At 45.1% G+C, this 17,870-nt stretch overlaps 1 protein-coding gene across 5 annotated transcripts in view; it reads right to left on the bottom strand.

The window, feature by feature from the left end:
- LOC126248916 (formin-binding protein 1-like) overlaps positions 1–17,870 on the bottom strand; it is a 379,078-nt gene that overhangs the window by 149,967 nt on the left and 211,241 nt on the right. For all 5 annotated transcript variants that reach the window (XM_049950407.1, XM_049950406.1, XM_049950405.1 and 2 more), the window contains exon 3: positions 12,455–12,505. In XM_049950407.1, the coding sequence (XP_049806364.1) occupies positions 12,455–12,505 (51 nt within the window). The remainder of the gene's footprint in view (positions 1–12,454; positions 12,506–17,870) is intronic.

The following is a 17,870-nucleotide window of genomic DNA, read 5'->3' as shown; positions in this document are numbered from 1 at the left end:
CGGAATGAACGTGGCAGAAGTGCAACCCTTCCGCAAATTGCTGCAGATTCCAATGCTGGACCATCAACAAGTGTCAGCAAGCGAACCATTCGACGAAACATCATCGATATGGGCTTTCCGAGCCGATGACTGCACGATACAAAGCTTTACGCCTCGCCTGGACCCGTCAACGCCGACATCGGACTGCTGATGACTGGAAACATGTTGCCTGGTCGGACGAGTCTCGTTTCAAATTGTATCGAGCAAATGGACTTGTACGGATATGGAGACAACCTCGTGAATCCATGGGCCCTGCATGTCGGCAGGGGACTCTTCAAGCTGGTGGACACACTGTAACGGTGTGGGGCGTATGCCGCTGGAGTGATAAGGGACCTCTGACACGTCCAGAAACGACTCTGACAAGTGACACGTACGTCAGCATCCTGTCTGATCACCTGCATCCATTCATGTCCATTGTCCACTCCGACGGACTTTGGTAATTCCAGCAGGACAATGCGACACCCCCCACACGTCCAGAATTGCTGCAGAGTGGCTCCAGGAACACTCTTCTGAGTTTAAACACTTCCGCTGGCCACAAACTCCGCTGACACGAATATTATTGAGAACATGTGGGATGCCTTGCAACGTGCTGTTCAGAAGAGATCTACACCCCCTTGTACTCTTACGGTTTTATGGACGGTCCTGCAGGATTCATGTTGTCAATTCCCTCCTGCACTACTTCAGACATTACTCGAGTCCATGCCACGTCGTGTTGCGCCACTTCAGGGTGATCGCGGGGGCCCTACACAATATTAGGCACATTTACCAGTTTCTTTAGCTCTTCGGTGTATTAAAAGGCATAATATCGTCTGACAAAGCAATTGGTGATTTAACTGGAATCAGTCACAACCATCAAATATCGGAGTTATTTAAGGTAGAGCAGCTTGGGGAAGGTAACTGCCATACTGAGATTTATTGCAAGAATCCACGCACGAAAGAGGTCACTCATAAACTTATTCTTCGAACAATGGACTGTAGTTAGCGCGTGATTGTGACAGGTATACACAACAAACTGCAGTGGGGGTTGCTACAAGAAAGGCTTTGGGCATCGTGGAGAGCCTTAAAGCGAAATTGCGAGTGCCCGCATTCCGTAACGAGTCTATAAACATCCTACTGCCTCCAACATACACCTCGCGTAACCATCATGACGATAATATCAGATAAATCGGCGGTTTTGGTAAATAGGGACAAACCGCAGGGAACAATCCCTAAAAGGATAAGGAGCAAAAAACGTCATACGAATACACACTACTGGCCATTAAAATTGCTACACCAAGAAGAAATGCAGATGATAAACGGGTATTCATTAGACAAATATATTATACTAGAACTGACCAGTGATTACATTTTCACGGAATTTGGGTGCATGGATGCTGAGAAATCAGTACCCAGAACAACCACCTCTGGCCGTAATAACGTCCTTGATACGCCTGGCCATTGAGTCAAACAGAGCTTGGATGGTGTGTGCAGGTACAGCTCCCCATGCAGCTTCAACAAGATACCACAGTTCATCAAGAGTAGTGACTGGCGTATTGCGACGAGCCAGTTGCTCGGCCACCATTGACCAGACATTTTCAGTTGGTGAGAGATCTGGAGAATGTGCTGGCCAGGGCAGCAGTCGAAGATTTTCTGTATCCAGAAAGGCCCCGTACAGGACCTGCAACATGCGGTCGTGCATTATCCTGCTGAAATGTAGGGTTTCGCAGGGATCGACTGAAGGGTAGAGCCACGGGTCGTAACACATCTGAAATGTAACGTCCACTGTTCAAAGTGCCGTTAATGCGAACAAGAGATGACCGAGGTTTGTAACCAATGGCACCCCATACCATCATACAGGGTGATACACCAGTATGGCGATGTATACAAGCTTCCAATGTGAGTTCACCGCGATGACGCCAAACACGGATGCGACCATCATGATGCTGTAAACAGAACCTGGATTCATCCGAAAAAATGACGTTTTGCCATTCGTGCACCCAGGTTCGTCGTTGAGTACACCATCGCAGGCGCTCCTGTCTGTGATGCAGCGTCAAGGGTAACCGCAGCCATGGTCTCCGACCTGATAGTCCATGCTGCTGCAAACGTCGTCGAACTGTTCGTGAAGATGGTTATTGTCTTGCAAACGTGCCCATCTGTTGACTCAGGGATCGAGACGTGGCTGCACGATCCGCTACAGCAATGTGAATAAGATGCCCGTCATCTCGACTGCTAGTGATACGAGGCCGTTGGGATCCAGCACGGTGTTCCGTATTACCCTCCTGAACCCACCGATTCCATATTCTGCTAACAGTCATTGGATCTCGACCAACGCGAGCAGCAATGTCGCGATACGATAAACCGCAATCGCGATAGGCTACAATCCGACCTTTATCAAAGTCGGAAACGTGATGGTACGCATTTCTCCTCCTTACACGAGGCATCACAACAACGTTTCACCAGGCAACGCCCGTCAACTGCTGTTTGTGTATGAGAAATCGTTTGGAAACTTTCCTCATGTCAGCACGTTGTAGGTGTCGCCACCGGCACCAACCTTGTGTGAATGCTTTGAAAAGCTAATTATTTGCATATCACAGCATCTTCTTCCTGTCAGTTAAATTTCGCGTCTGTAGTACGCCATCTTCGTGGTGTAGTAATTTTAATGGCCAGTAGTGTGTTCCAAGGGAGATACAACCACTTGAAAGTGGAAGTGAGATATCTTTGACAGTGTAGGTTTCAATAATTGAAAGCACATATGAAAACACACCATAGAACTGGAAATTTTCTGTCTGTATTAGTGTTTTGGTGGTATGGTAGCAGCGAAACATCAACACCGGTTCAACTTCAAAGTGTAGTCGGGGTAGACTTTGTCGAGACGCCTCCGTATGGAAATGCGGAAGTGAGTTAAAGCACCATCACGCAGTAACCACATTACCCTTCGTACCACCAAATGCACAACTTCCAGCAGGGCAGAAGTGTCACCCACAGGAAGTGCAGATACGCCTCGCTTTTGAGGCGCTGTGGAGGGATGACTCGTTCGCGGTCGCCTATAGTCCCAAGCCACGCATTGAAACAGAACCGGCGCTGATGGTTCGTTACCACCACACCGCTAAAATCCTAGCACAGAGATAACATTCCCACTTGTCTGTATGTTCTCATGTGTTTTCTTCCAATCATTACACCTTCACTGTCAAAGACGTTTTATCTCTCTCCTGAAGTAGGTGTACCTCCCTTCGAACACATTTCCGGCCTTATGTCCACATGACCTTATTTGCTCCTTAGCCTCTCGGCAACGGTTTCCTGCAATTTGTCTCCATCTAGCAAAATCATCCAGCCTATGTAGAGCTAGACAAATATCAAACGTCAGTAGTTTTGCGGAAAATAAATCAGTGCCAAAAATAATTTTGCTCGGGATAACAACTTGTGAAAACGGGTATGAAAAACTTAGTTCGCCAAATTAGACGTATTTTAGTTTTTATTTGTTTCTCTAAACCATAAAGCATTTAATCTGGCCACAGAAGCGGCACAATCATACAAGGCGATCAAACTTGGTGCGGCACATTGTAAACAGCCACGTCCAGCTAAAACGTTGAACTGAGCAGGAAAGCCGGCCGTGGTGGCCAAGCGGTTAAAGGCGCTACAGTCTGGAACCGCGCGGCCGCTACGGTCGCAGGTTCGAATCCTGTCTCAGGCATGGGTGTGTGTGATGTCCTTAGGTTAGTTACGTTTAAGTAGTTCTAAGTCTAGGGGACTGATCACCTCAGATGTTAAGTCCCATAGTGCTTAGAGCCATTTTTGAGCAGGAAAACAGTCAAAAGCTTTCATCCAACGAGAAGACTGAAGCACAAATCGGAATACGCGTCTGAAGATGACGATCAGCTTATTCTCGGTAAGAGTAAGGTACATAGAAGCACCTAACAAATCCGCTGAGGCATTATCGGAATACGTCATTCACTGTTACAAACATGACTTACGAACCACTGACGACTGCATAGTGTTTCATAAACAATTCAACAAATACAACATTTTAGAAAACTGAATGAAAATGGAGTATTTTCCTGCATGTTTAATAACTGTATCTACCTGGATATCGAAGCAACTGCAAATAGAACTATGTACTTTTCTAAACGGCTGTCGAGAGCTCTTGAAAAGGAGCAGTCCAACAGATTTCACAAGCGTTAATCTTTGCGGTGTAGACAATCGCACAAATAGCCTCCGTAATCTGCTGAATAATAAGTACAAGGCTAACGGCACGGAGCAATTTCATGCCTGAACAGTAGTTTAAAAAGGGTCAAAAAATGGTTCAAATGGCTCTGAGCACTATGGGACTTAACATCTGAGGATATCAGTCACTTAGAACTACTTAAACCTAACTAACCTAAGGACCTAACACACATCCATCCCCGGGGCAGGATTCGAAACTGCGGCCGTAGCGGTCGCGCGGTTCCAGACTGTAGCGCCTAGAAACGATCGGCTACTGCGGCCGGCCTCAAGCCAATGTGACGCGCGAGCTGATCGTCATCAGCATCTACATGCCTCCTCAGCAATTTACAATTAAGTGACTGGCAGAGGATTCAACTAATCACCTTCAGACTATTTCCCTACCGTTCCACCCTCGAACAGTGCGTGGAAAAAACGAACACTTAAATCTTTCCGTACGGGCTCTGAGTTCTCTTATTTTATTATGATGATCATTTCTTCCTATGTAGGTTGGCGCCAATTAAATATTTTCGCATTTTGAGGCAAAACTTCGTCACTGTTCGTGAAAAGATCCTTCTGCAACAAAAAAACGCCTTTGTTTTAATGACGGTCACCAGCTCGTATATCTTGTCCGTGACGCTCTCTCCGGAAGGAGATTTTTTTCTCATGGTTACAAATGGTAGTATGAACGTTCAGTACTCAAATGGGGCGAGAATATGTAGAAAGAATCATTAAAACCAACATCAAACGTTGCTCTGTTTTTTTTTAATTGATCCAATATTGAAACTTTCTGGACTTACAAAAAAGCCGGCCGGGGTGGCCGAGCGGTTCTAGGTGCTTCAGTCCGGAACCGCGCGACTGCTACGGTCGCAGGTTCGAATCCTGCCTCGGGCATGGATGTGTATGATGTTCTTAGGTTAGTTAGGTTTAAGTAGTTCTAAGTTCTAGGGGATTGATGACTACAGATGTTAAGTCCCATAGTGCTCAGAGCCATTTGAACCATTTTTTAACTTATAAAAAGAAAAGTGATATCTGGCGTTCCCCAAGGAAGTGTTATAGGCCCTCTGCTGTTCCTAATCTATATAAACGATTCGGGAGACAATCTGAGCAGTCTTTTTACACTGTTGACAGATGACAATGTCATTTATAGTGTAGCAGAGTCAAAAGATTATCAAAACCAACTGCAGAATGACAGACGAAATATCGGTATGGTGTGAAAAGTGGCAATTGACTCTAAATACGGAAAAGTGTGGAGTCATCCACACGAGTACTACAAGCAATCCGTTAAATTTTGGTTACACGATAAATCACACAATTCTAAAGTCTGCCAATTCAACTAAATACTTGGCGAATACAGTTACGAATAACTTAATCACATAGATAATGTTGGGGAGAAAGCAAATCAAAATACAGTAATTTACTGACAGAACACTTGGAAGTTGCTACAGGTCTAATAAAGAGATCGCTTAGACTACGCCTGTTCGACCTCTGCTGGAGTATTGCTGTGCTGTATGGGATCCTTACAGATGGGATTGACAGAGGACGCCGAAGTAGTGCAAAGAACGGCAGCTCGTTTTGTGTTATCGCGAAATAGGTCAAAGTATCACGGATATGATAAGCCAGTTGAGGTGGAAATCTTTAAAAAAGGCGTTTTTCGTTATGGCTAAATCTTCTCACGAAATTTCGATGGCCAGCTTTCTCCTATGAATGCGAAAATATTTTATTGACTCCAACTTACATAGGAAGGAATGATCATCATAATAAAGTAAGAGAAATCAGAGCTCGTACGGAAAGATTCAAGTGCTCGTTTTCCCCCAAACGCTATTCGAGAAAGGAAGGGTAGAGAAACAGTCTGAGGGTGGTTCGATGAACCCTCTGCCAGGCACATAATTGTGAACTGCAGGATAGTCACGTAGACGGTGTAATTCTGTACATAAAGAAAGATTATGCAGCCAATTTCTCATCCAGAAAGCATTTTAAAGATAGTTCCTGGTGAGCGGTTTATGTTACACCTCGTTAAGAAGAAACGCCTGCCATAACGTGTTGCATTTCGACAAATGCAGGGCACTGACCATTCGAGAGTGCAGTTGTACTGTACACACACACACACACACACACACACACACACACACACACACACACACACACACAAATAAGTAATATTTTGTTATTTGATGTTTTTCCTGGAGTTGCAATTCTAATGACCAGCTATGTATATTTGTATTGCACGACACACAGAATCAAATTAAATAAAAATACGACTGTAGTGGAATGTTCAAATGGCTCTGAGCACTATGGGACTCAACTGCTAAGGTCATTAATCCCCTAGAACTTAGAACTACTTAAACGTAACTAACCTAAGGACATCACACACATCCACGCCCGAGGCAGGATTCGAACCTGCGACCGTAGCGGTCTCGCGGTTCCAGACTGGGTGGACTGTCTAATCAGTGATATTGCTAGGAGGATACTAGTATTTAAGGGGTAGTTGCCCTGCATGGTAGAGGAACAGGATGTATACGTGGACAAGGAAACAACAATTCCGGGTTTTTTCTCGGATATAACGGTTTAAAATACACTTTTTCCCCGGTGAAAATAAACTTTTTCCGTGTTAAGTGACAGAATACTTTCTCTCGGAACAATGGTTAAGGTTTTATACACCGGAGTTGAACTTCCCGCCACTTTAGAAAACGAAATCTCCCCCACCCCTCCTAAAAAAAAAGAGTCGCGTTTTAGAAAGATCTTTGATGCGCAGTAGCATGTACGCTGCATATTTTTTTATTACGCAAGTATACATTTGAATTCCACCTAACGTAGCACGTTAGTTTCCGAAGCACTGAAATCGAGATTGCGATGCGCTTTAGTAAGCCAATCATAGCTGATGTCATGTTATCTCGCCAGGCGATGATAGATATTCAGGGCAAAAGACACGTGACATAGCCTATTGCAACCAACATCACTGTTTAGTAGCGTGAACACACAAACAGGAAAAGTTAATGGTTTAAAAAATGGCTCTGAGCACTATGGGACTCAACATCTGTGGTCATAAGTCCCCTAGAACTTAGAACTACTTAAACCTAAATAACCTAAGGACATCACACACATCCATGCCCGAGGCAGGATTCGAACCTGCGACCGTAGCAGTCGCGCGGTTCCTGACTGAGCGCCTAGAACCGCTAGACCACCGCGGCCGGCAGTTAATGGTTTAAATTAATATACGTAGTGTAGCTACAAGATAAGCTACGCTTTCACAGATAATATTGGTCTTTTTTGCACGTGTTACACTTAAATATACATCACACAAATGTGCCAGTAAAATTTTAAATACATGAACTTCTGGGTTCGAATTCTTCTAAGTGGTTGGCTGTCAGAGTATTAGACTTTAAATTAGAATCAAACGCTCTGTGATTTAAGGAATTCAAAGCATATTCGCACACGTAACGTTAATTCATCTTGCGTAAAATGAAATTTACTTTGAAAATAACGCTTTTCAACCACCATTCGCAATATTTCCTCGCTACATGTTAGAATTCGTTCTAGCAGTTGTCAGAGCGCGACAGAAAACTGCGTTAATGCGCGTGCGCAGCTACGATGACGTGGGAAGCCCACATGTTTGTACCTCCAGGGCATTAAGAGATCTTACATACGTCGTAAACGAAACATAACATCAGAGGATACTCAAAGAGCATCGGAATCTCGTAAACCATACTAAAATGCATAATTCGGCTGAAAGTATACATTCGTTTGTCCAGATTCACAAAGAAGTAAGCCCCAACCTGACATTAAGCTTTCCATTGTGGTTTTCTTCGCGTACCAGTACTATATTAGTTTGGTTCTTTATGGCATAACGCCATACGTGCCAGAAGATAAAAATGGACGCTTGTAATTCAGCAAACAGTTGACACTAGCCAATGATGTGGAATGAAACACTTCGTTTCAAATAAATTGCCTGCCTCTGCGGAAAAGATTAATAAGAGCCAAATTTCTTTAGCAAATTGACAAAAATAATTTCAGTGTTCTGCAATGCAACAATGCCTGACTGCCAAAAACCTGGAAATAAAATCAGCAAACTAAACCTAATAACATATTTTAGGCTTCCATAAGTATGTGAAAGTATTTCAATTCACTTGCTAGCTCTCGGCCACAAAAATCCGTTTTGTTTTAATTTGTCGTGAGAGTTGTAAACGAAGAAGAAACAGCAAAATCTCTTAACCTAAACACGGGTCACATGGAGACTACCAGCGTCTCCACTGCAACTTCGTCTGCTCTGCCCATGCGCGAATCTGGCAGTTTGGGCTCGCCAGAAGAACTTTCCCGGCTAGTGTCTGGCTGCTTGTTGCTACTGCTGATACAGCTAACAGCAAGTAGCCATAAGCGGACGCAGGTACTGCTCATACGCGACCCAACTGCATATGAGAACGAGCCCGCTGGCAACTGGTCAAACGAACCTAATGCAAACCGTTGTGACGTCACGCTCATCGGAATCAGTTTGCTGTAATAAAGTATTGCATAGTCTTCGTCTTAAATACATTTTGGTGTTAGCAGACGCTTGTGTGTGCACTGTATTTTAATGTTGGAAATGGCGCATTTCCTTTGCAAGTGAAATTTATTTTGGTTTTCTTACCCTCGTTTATGTTTTGTTGTTGCAGTATTATTTTGCAGTAGCGAGATAAAGTAAAATTCTTCCTTAGAGTATCAGTTCTTACCAGTCAAAATTACAAAAATTTAATTGAAAATTAACACAATGAGAAATTCCCGGAATTCTAAAAAAAAATCCAGGGTTTATCCCGGTTTTCTCCCGGATGAAAAATTTCCAGATTTTTCCCGAATTTCCCGGTTGTCCCGGGGCGTATACACCCTGAGAAATGTGAGCGACACTGACCTAATTAACACGCTAAGCTGCCGTCGCAGCCCGCCGAGATACATCCGATTCAACACTTTACCGGGTTTCACTGTGTAGAGCCTGCGTGGTGAACGTCGCAAGTAAAAATGTTTAGTTTTCGCTGTTGTCCGAAGTGTTTAAACAATTACGCGACTACTCTCTCCGCGAGCGGCTATGCTGCTATTCCGGTCGGCTGGCATCTAGTGCGGGCTGGAATGCCTCGAAAGTAGGGCCGCAGCGAAAGTCACCGTCATGTCCGAATGCAACATTAAATTCCAAGCGGCGTATGTGAGTTCCTGTCAGCCATCCGTGACACGGCATCACGAAGTCAAAGAGGAAGCACTTACCACTCTACTGGCACTCTGTACACAATAGCTTCCCGAAGGTGACCGGACATTTCTTGCTTGCAAATACAATAGCGTGCAAAACTTAAGGAAACAAAAAAACAACAATCGCATGGTGTGCCACTGCCAACTAACATACCTCGACGAAACTGAGATTGTCCATAGAAAGAATTGCTATACTATTGTAAAGAGGGTAACTCCGCGATTCATAATGGACCCCTGGACATTACAAAAGGCGGGACATGGTTCTTAATAGGATGTGTGATCACCACGGACGGCAGTGCATGCTCTGCAAAGTGTTCCCATTCTGGCCACAAGGTTAGTAAGGAGTTCTTGTTGTAGGGTGTTCCAGTCCTCTGACGGATGGTCGTTCGCGCATGTGGATCTACTGCAATACGTCTCTCCAACGCATCCTGCACGTGCTCCATGGGATTTAAGTCGGAGGTAACGGACTGGCCAGTCCATTCGCCGAATATCCTCTCGCTCCCAGAGTTCCTCAACCTGCACTGAACGATACGGTCGCGTTCTGTCATCTATAAAAATGAAGTCAGAACCGAATGCACCCCTGAAAAGATGCACATGGGAAAGGAGTACGGTGTCAAATGGTTCAAATGGCTCTGAGCACTATGGGAGTTAACTTCTTTGGTCATCACTCCCCTAGAACTTAGAACTACTTAAACCTAACTAACCTAACGACATCACACACATCCATGCCCGAGGCAGGATTCGAACCTGCGACCGTAGCGGTAGCGCGGTTCCAGACTGTAGTGCCTAGAACCGCTCGGTCACACGGGCCGGCAAGTACGGTGTCAGAATAACGTTGACCAGTGAGTGTACCATGTTCAAATATTTGGAGGTCACGGCGCCCATGCAGCATTTTGCCTCCCCACAAAAGACCTGGACCACCGAAACTATCATGTTCGAAAATGTTCTTTGGTGCATTGCGTTTTCCCATCTCTCGCCATGTGATGGTACGTCCAGAATCCGTACACAGGCTGAATCTGCTCTCACTCAAGAAGAGCTCGCAACCCCTATCCTCGTTGGTCCAGTCCTAGCCTCTTCGCACCATCGCTAAAGGTTCCGCCGAAGAGCGGGTGTCAACGGAACGCAACATACTGGCAGGCAGACAAAGAGAATGCCTCTACGTCTACGCAGTCGCCGTGTCACTGTGGACCGTGAGAATGCGTGCTTTGCAGTCCTGTTAAATGTTGGTGCAACTACATCCACTGTTTGACGTAGGTCCCCTTTTGACTGTTGCACAACGTAGCGGTCACCTGCTGTTGTGGTTGAACGTGGTCGACCACCTCCCCCGGGCAGCAGTGCCCGTGGTTCGAAACGCTCTCTGCTTCATATTTCCCAATGATTCTTCTCCGTGTGAAGTCGTCCAAAGGTCTCCGACCCATGTTGTAACGAAGACCACCACCACAGTGCATCCAAGCCACTCGCTGATCGACAAACACTGTCTTTCACCGCTCCATTCACTGCCTCGCGTTGCGGGGCAAGCCCCATTTTGGCGCTATAGTCACACTGACCTCACGTCATGTGACGTACATCTTTCTGTGCACAACTGGAAAACATCTGGCAACATGTACTTTCATTCATTTCCACTGAGTTATCTGTCTCGTCCTTAAGTTTCACAGGACAGTGTATCATGCCTGATAGAGCGTTACTTGTTGTTTCTCCAACCCCGTGTACGTACTCCTGACGCTACACAAATTCTGAGACCTATTCTAGCGGCATTCCACTGATCTTTCGGAAGCAACTCACATCTCTCGCTACAGCAAGAACGGGCTGTAACCAAATACGCGCTAGCTTAATTTAAAATCTATTTTTCTTGTTTCATCTTCCTTTTCCTCTCAAGTCAGCAACTGTTGAGTTCTGAAGTTTCAGGGCTGCAGAGAGATCCATTTCAATATTCTGGGTGTATCTTGTTAACTTTTATGCGCTTAACAGCTAATGAACGGTTCGAGATAGCGAATTAATGTTTCAGGCAAGTGACAGTAAACAAATAAAAAATATTATGTTCTTAATGATTAATACAACTGTTTCAGTCGAGATACTGAAGTATGGGATTTTATAAATGGCACTACGTACATCTTTAGAATTAGTCGTAAATTTTGTTAAGAGTACAATGACCGGACGCTTGTTATGGCTTGCAGGGAAGCTTAGTGCAAATGTTTCCCTGAAAACTTTTCCTAGTGTCATATCACTATACTCCAAATTTTAAGTGCCAAATTCCGAGTGACCGTGAAAAAAGTACACAGCTACATTTGAAAAAAAAAACTATATTTGCTTAGATACCACAGGAAAACAAAATGTTATGAGCAATGACCTTGAAACCTGTTACTCTACGGGTCTCCAGTCGCACCTGCGAAATTTAGTTGGCAGAGCACTTAGACGTGGAAGGAGAAGGTCGTAAATTTCAGTCACAATCCGACGCACAGCTTTAATCTGACATGAAGTTTCAACTTTAAAATACTCTGTCCTTTGAGTACTGTAACTTACCAGAAGTTTTGTTTCTATATCTTCAACTGTTTGTGAAATGAGACGACAGATTACTCCTAGCGCAGTTTACGCAGCTGTTAAGTATTTGAGACCAGATACAAATGCTTTTTGCGGAATGTTGGGAAGCAAGTTCGAGTATCAGGTCTGCACATCGTTGGTGGTTATTAAATACTTCAGCTGCTGAACTTAGGTGGGACGCCCCATTGTTATATCCGTGATTCAAATTTTTCTTCGTGGTATGAGGATCCATTTCACGCGTATTAACAATTTAAGGATATAGTATCTACGTGCACTCTTGAGATTTAAATAGTAATTTAGTGTCCGTTCGAGAGCACAGTCAACAGTATTGACTTACATGGGAAAAGATAAGAAAAGAAATCGGCACTCGCCATGATGAAAAAACTTATCTTACACACTCCGAAAGTAGATTACTGACATTCGGGAGGGAGGGGGGGGGGGGGGAGAGAAAAAGAGAGAGAGAGAGAGAGAGAATGTAAATAGTACTTACTGATAGTCTTCTTCATCTTTCTTCTTAGGTTGATAGTTTTTCACTAGCCTCCTGTAACAGAAAGTGATCACGTAAGATTATACTCTCATTTATATTACATACAACTACAATACCTAGCTAAAGGCATGAAAAATGAAAGGCTCCTAAGGACGAGAAGAGTTGAAAGTAGCCTGCAGTTGCTCGATTAAAGAGAACAGTCAAAAGCGTTATAATGATGTTACTTTATTTAGTACGTCTTTTCCAGTTCTTTCCTCGATTCAAATACTAGAAGAGGACAGCGGAGAGCAGGACACAGAGTCTGCAGGCTGATCTTTTAGCTGCATCAACAGCAATATGTATGTGGCCGCAAGTGTTCTTCCCTCCACTAGTCGTGCGCATGTGCCACGAGGTGGGTGACTCAGAGATGAGTCTGCTCCTAACGGTCTAGTTTGCTTGCGCAGTAACAAGAAAAACAAACTGGCACAAATCTTAGAGCACGAGGAAACTTGCACACAAGATTCTTAAGCGCAGATGATAAAGAAACCCAATCTGCGAGCAAATCTCGCCATGAAATTATGCTAGACTTTCTACACTCTCAAGTCACATTAATGTCCCCAATAGTCAAAAGAGCGAATAACCACATAAAGCATCGCAGACCGGTGCGAGACGTGCAGGAAGAGTGTCAATGAGGTTCTCTATAGTACCGACAGGGATATAGTGCCATGCCGACTCCAATGCCGTGGCCAGCTGCATGGGGTTTCACGGTTGAGGATCGATGACGCGAACAGCGCGATCGATTGGGTTTATACCTGGGGAGTTTGGTGGCCAGGGTTACGGTAAACTCATCCTTGTGCTCTTCGAACCACACACGTACACTGCAAGCTGTGTGACGGGTTGCAATGTCCTGCTGGTAGATGCCATCGCGGCGAGGAAAACAAACCGCATGTAGGGACGAACATTGACCCTGCGGACAGATGTTTACTTGTGCTGACCCTCTGTGCCTTCCTGAATGACGAGATCACCCAGAGAAAGCCACGAAAACATTCCCCAGACCATAACGTAGCCTCATCCGGCCGACGATTGTTTCAGGATGTTTGCCTTTAAACGTTTCGCGTCGGATACGCCAATGGCCATCTGTCCGACGGAGCATAAAACGTGATTCATCTGGAAAGACAACCTATCGCCACACAGTGCACGTGCAGTTGAGTTCTGGCGTGAAAATCCAGCCTTTGTCGCCGATGAACAGCGGCCAGAATGTGTGCACGAACCAGGCATCTGCTGTGGAGGCCCATACGCAGCAACGTTCGCTGAACAGTCGTTGAGGAGACATTGTTGGTAGCCCCTTTGTTCATCTGGGCCGTCAGTTGCTCAACAGTTGCACGTCTAGGCGCCCGTACACACCTCCGCAGCCGTCATTCACTACTGTCATCTATGGATCGTGGTGCACCACAGTTGCCTACGAGCTGGTTTTGGATATTTCCATTCTGACATGCACGGTATGCTTTAACCACGGCGGCACGTGAATAGTTTACAAACTTAGCCGTTTCGGAAAAGATTGCATCCTTGGCCCGAAAACCAAGACCATGCCCTTTTGAACGTCATACAACGACTGCACAGATTTCCGCGTCCCCCGACTCGCTTTATATACCTTCCACTGCCAGTGCTGCCGCCTGCAGTCTGTGAACGGCTATTGAACATTGACGTCGAACACAGGTGGTGGGCACATTAATGTGATTGGACCGTGTACAATACAATAGAATCTTCCTAAGTAGATCAGTCACCTAGTCGGAAGTTGCTTTCATCAACACCATCCGATGATAGATGATTGTTTCGTGAACTAAGGCCTACACTACGCTTGTCCGTCCTCTTCTGGAGTACTGCTGCGTAGTGTGTGATCCTAACCAGGTAAGACTAACAGAGTACATAGAGAAAGTTCAAAGAAGAGCAGCACGTTTTGTATTATCGAGAAATAGGTGAGTGTCAGTGACATTATACAGGATTTGTGGTGGACATAATTAAAACACAGGTATTTTTCGTTGCGGTGGAATCTTCCCACGAAATTTGAATCACGAACTTTCTCCTCAGAATGCGAAAATATTTTGTTGCCGCCGACCTGCACAGGGAGAAACGATCGTCATAATAAAATAAGAAATCAGAGCTCGCACGGAAAGACATCGATCTTCGTTTTCTCTGCTTGCTGTCCGAGACCGGAGTAATAAGGAATTATTTTGAAGGTAGATCGATGACCCCTGTCCCGAGCACTTAAGGTGAGTTAAAGGGTATCCATGTAGATGTAGATGGATGTAGGCATGTGCAGACGCCGCGCGGGATAGCCGTGCGGTGTGTTGCGCATTGTCACGGTTCGCGCGGCTGCTCCCGTCGGAGGTTCGAGTTCTCCCTCGGGCACGGGTACGTGTGTGTTGTCTTTAGCGTAAGTTAGTTTTAAGTTAGATTAAGTAGTGTGTAAGCTTAGGGACCGATGACCTCAGCAGTTTGGTCCCACAGGACTTACCACAAATTTCCATTTTTCCATGTGCAGACTCTAAAGGTTACTCCTTTGTTGGCAACCACAATTAGCTAAACATATTTGGAAAACACAAATCTGAAGCTTCAGTCTGATTTGTGTTCTGTCAAAACCTCGCTTACGACGTTTTCGCATATGGTGCGATAGCACGTGTGCAGTCAACTGCTAGTTCACTTTCACAGAGGTATTTAGTTTTTTAATCAAAATTGACACAGTGGAAACGTATGCGTCACGACATCACACACACACACACACACACACACACACACACACACACACACACACACACACACACAGTGTGTGTGTGTGTGTGTGTGTGTGTGTGTGTGTGTGTGTGTGTGTGTGTGTGTGTGTGTGTGTTAAAATGATATATATGATGCTCCAAGAGGAATGGTCGGTATTCGGGAACATGACAGAAACGATAATTTGAAGCAAGAAATTCGAGTAAACATGGACTCTAGAATGGTACAAGAGCTACGAGCACTTCATCTTCGCTACTGTGAAACATCTCTTCTACTGAAGAACTGCCCATAGCTCTTGAGGTACGCAAGTTAGAGCCCATGTTTACGGAACTTTTTTTTGCTTCGAATGATCGTTTCTGTCATATCCCTTAATATTGACCATTCCTCCTTGGACACACTGTACAGAGGAGAAAAACAACCTGATGAGGTCAGAATGGGGCAGAGGATATCGAAACGATCAAAATTTGCCAGTCAACCATACGCCCGAACGCAGCGTTGTGGAGCTGTACCCACAGAACAGCAGTCAAGCAGTGGCGAACTCGGGGAAGTCAACACTCCTGAAGATCTGGTCGCAAGAATTTTTGAGGCCGCGGCAATCATGCCTAACATGCACGATGTTGTCGAGAGGGTGCGCCAATGATATCTTCGCCAACGTCAGTTTTGGAACCAGGAACTTTGAACATTGGCTGTAAAAATGTTATTTGAAAACTATGAAACCCGTTTAAACATAATTTATGTTTCACCGGTCTTGGTGGTGGTGGTGGTGGTGGTGGTGGTGGTGGTGGTGGTGATTATGGGTTTAAAGACACTAATCATCTATGGTTATCAGTATCCTAACCATCCCCATGACGGAATCTGTGCACCTCATCTGTCTACGTTTGAAGTAAATCTCATGTGCAAGTATGAGAACATTTTCCACACGATGGCGCAGCGCGTATTTGAGGCGAGACGTGGGTAGCGGCTCGGTATTTACCTAGTGGGATGTGGGAAACCACATCCAGGCTTGCGTGCTCACTAGCTCTCGTCGCTAACCCGCAAGGCGGATTCGATGCACGTCAGGCTCACTATCCCCCGTCCCGGAACCAGTGCGTTAAAGTGCTCGGCTATTCAGGTCGAACATTTTCTTGTCACAGTTCAGACTTACTGGTCTGCTGTGGTTAGAAGAATAGAAGTTCATTAATTCTCTGTACATCACCAAAAATTAAAAATAGTTCATTTAATTAGCAACTGAGCTCTTCAGCATAACGGGTATTAGCTGGGGAGCATGTTAGTTTAAATGCACGCTCTTTCGCGCGCTCATCGCTGAGTTATGACTGAACTGCCGAAATGGTATATTTTCAACGTATCGTTATCTAGTAAATTTTGCCCGATTAGTCGTTTCGTACGCTGTTCTGATCTTATCAGGTTGTTCTCCCTCCTCGCTAATGCCTGATAATGCAGGATGGGTGGAGGTCACGTGCCTCTCATATTTATAAGCAATAGACAATGGGAAAAGAAAGGGAAGGGATGGATGGAAATAGCTGACTTCCAGCCGCACAGGTAATTGTGCTAATGCAATAGCGAAAGCTGAAAACTTGTACCGGACCGGGTCTCGAACCCGGATTTACCGGTTCTCATGAGCGATTCCCTAACCTCTTCGGCCATCCGGACACGGTACCTGACCTACTCAAATTTTCAGCTTAACGCACGCTGCAAGGCAGCGTTCCCCGTCCATTAACCCCCTATTGACTTCCGTAGGTGTTCGGACGATACTAGTGCATCCGCACGGAAACCGACATCAATCTTACAGAAACGTATATATTTGAGTGGTGTCTGTTCTGTTGGACATGCCCGACACAACAGAAACCATTCAAATACATCCACCCACACATCGTTAATGAAGGTAGACGCTGATAACTGAATCGCACAAGGTTATGGAGAAGCAGTTAACAATGAGCTTTAGAGGGGTGGTGAATTAACAATGGCAAAAACACAGCGTGAACATTTAAGTAGTACTTATACAGGACTACCGAAGGCAGGGGAGTGGGAAGCTGTCATCTTCCTAATGACAGCTACATGACTCCGCAGAATAATAATGACATTCCACTGCGAACAGATACGTTCCCGAATCCTTTGTTAATGATTAATGATAGCTCGTTAGATTCGCCAACAATGGACCGCGCACAGTTAAACATTCAGCTCGTACCCGCTCTGTATGTCAAAATGACCTTAGGTTACAAAAGCAGCACGTGGTCTAACGGCGAGGAGCATCACCCACGCCTGAATCCAAGCCCTGTAACTTGCCGGAGACTGTACTTTTCTTATCAAAGAAATCGGCTTCTCCTTTCGTCTGTTCAGCTCTTGAGCCTGTAACGCAAAACAGATGCGACCAGTAGTAACGTTCTGCGCAACCTCTGTTGGTCTATCTGTGGACACACTAACAACATGCCGAATGACTGTTTGAAAATATTGGCGACAGATTAATTTTAACACGTCGCCTCTTTCACAGGCTAGTATTTAGCCAAAGCGGTACTAATTTTGACAATCCTTTGTTAAGGCAAAACAGTTTGCTAAAAGCAACTTCTGTCTTTAATAACCTCGCTGTCGTGGAACAAGCCGGCCGCAGTAGCCGAGCGGTTCTAGGCGCTTCAGTCGAACCGCGCGACCGCTACGGTCGCAGGTTCGAATCCTG

This window comes from Schistocerca nitens, chromosome 3, assembly GCF_023898315.1.
Source record: "Schistocerca nitens isolate TAMUIC-IGC-003100 chromosome 3, iqSchNite1.1, whole genome shotgun sequence".
In the NCBI taxonomy this organism is placed as follows: Eukaryota; Metazoa; Arthropoda; class Insecta; order Orthoptera; family Acrididae; genus Schistocerca; species Schistocerca nitens.
The sequence above is the reverse complement of the archived record's forward strand: the minus strand, read 5'-3'. Positions and strand labels throughout refer to the sequence as shown.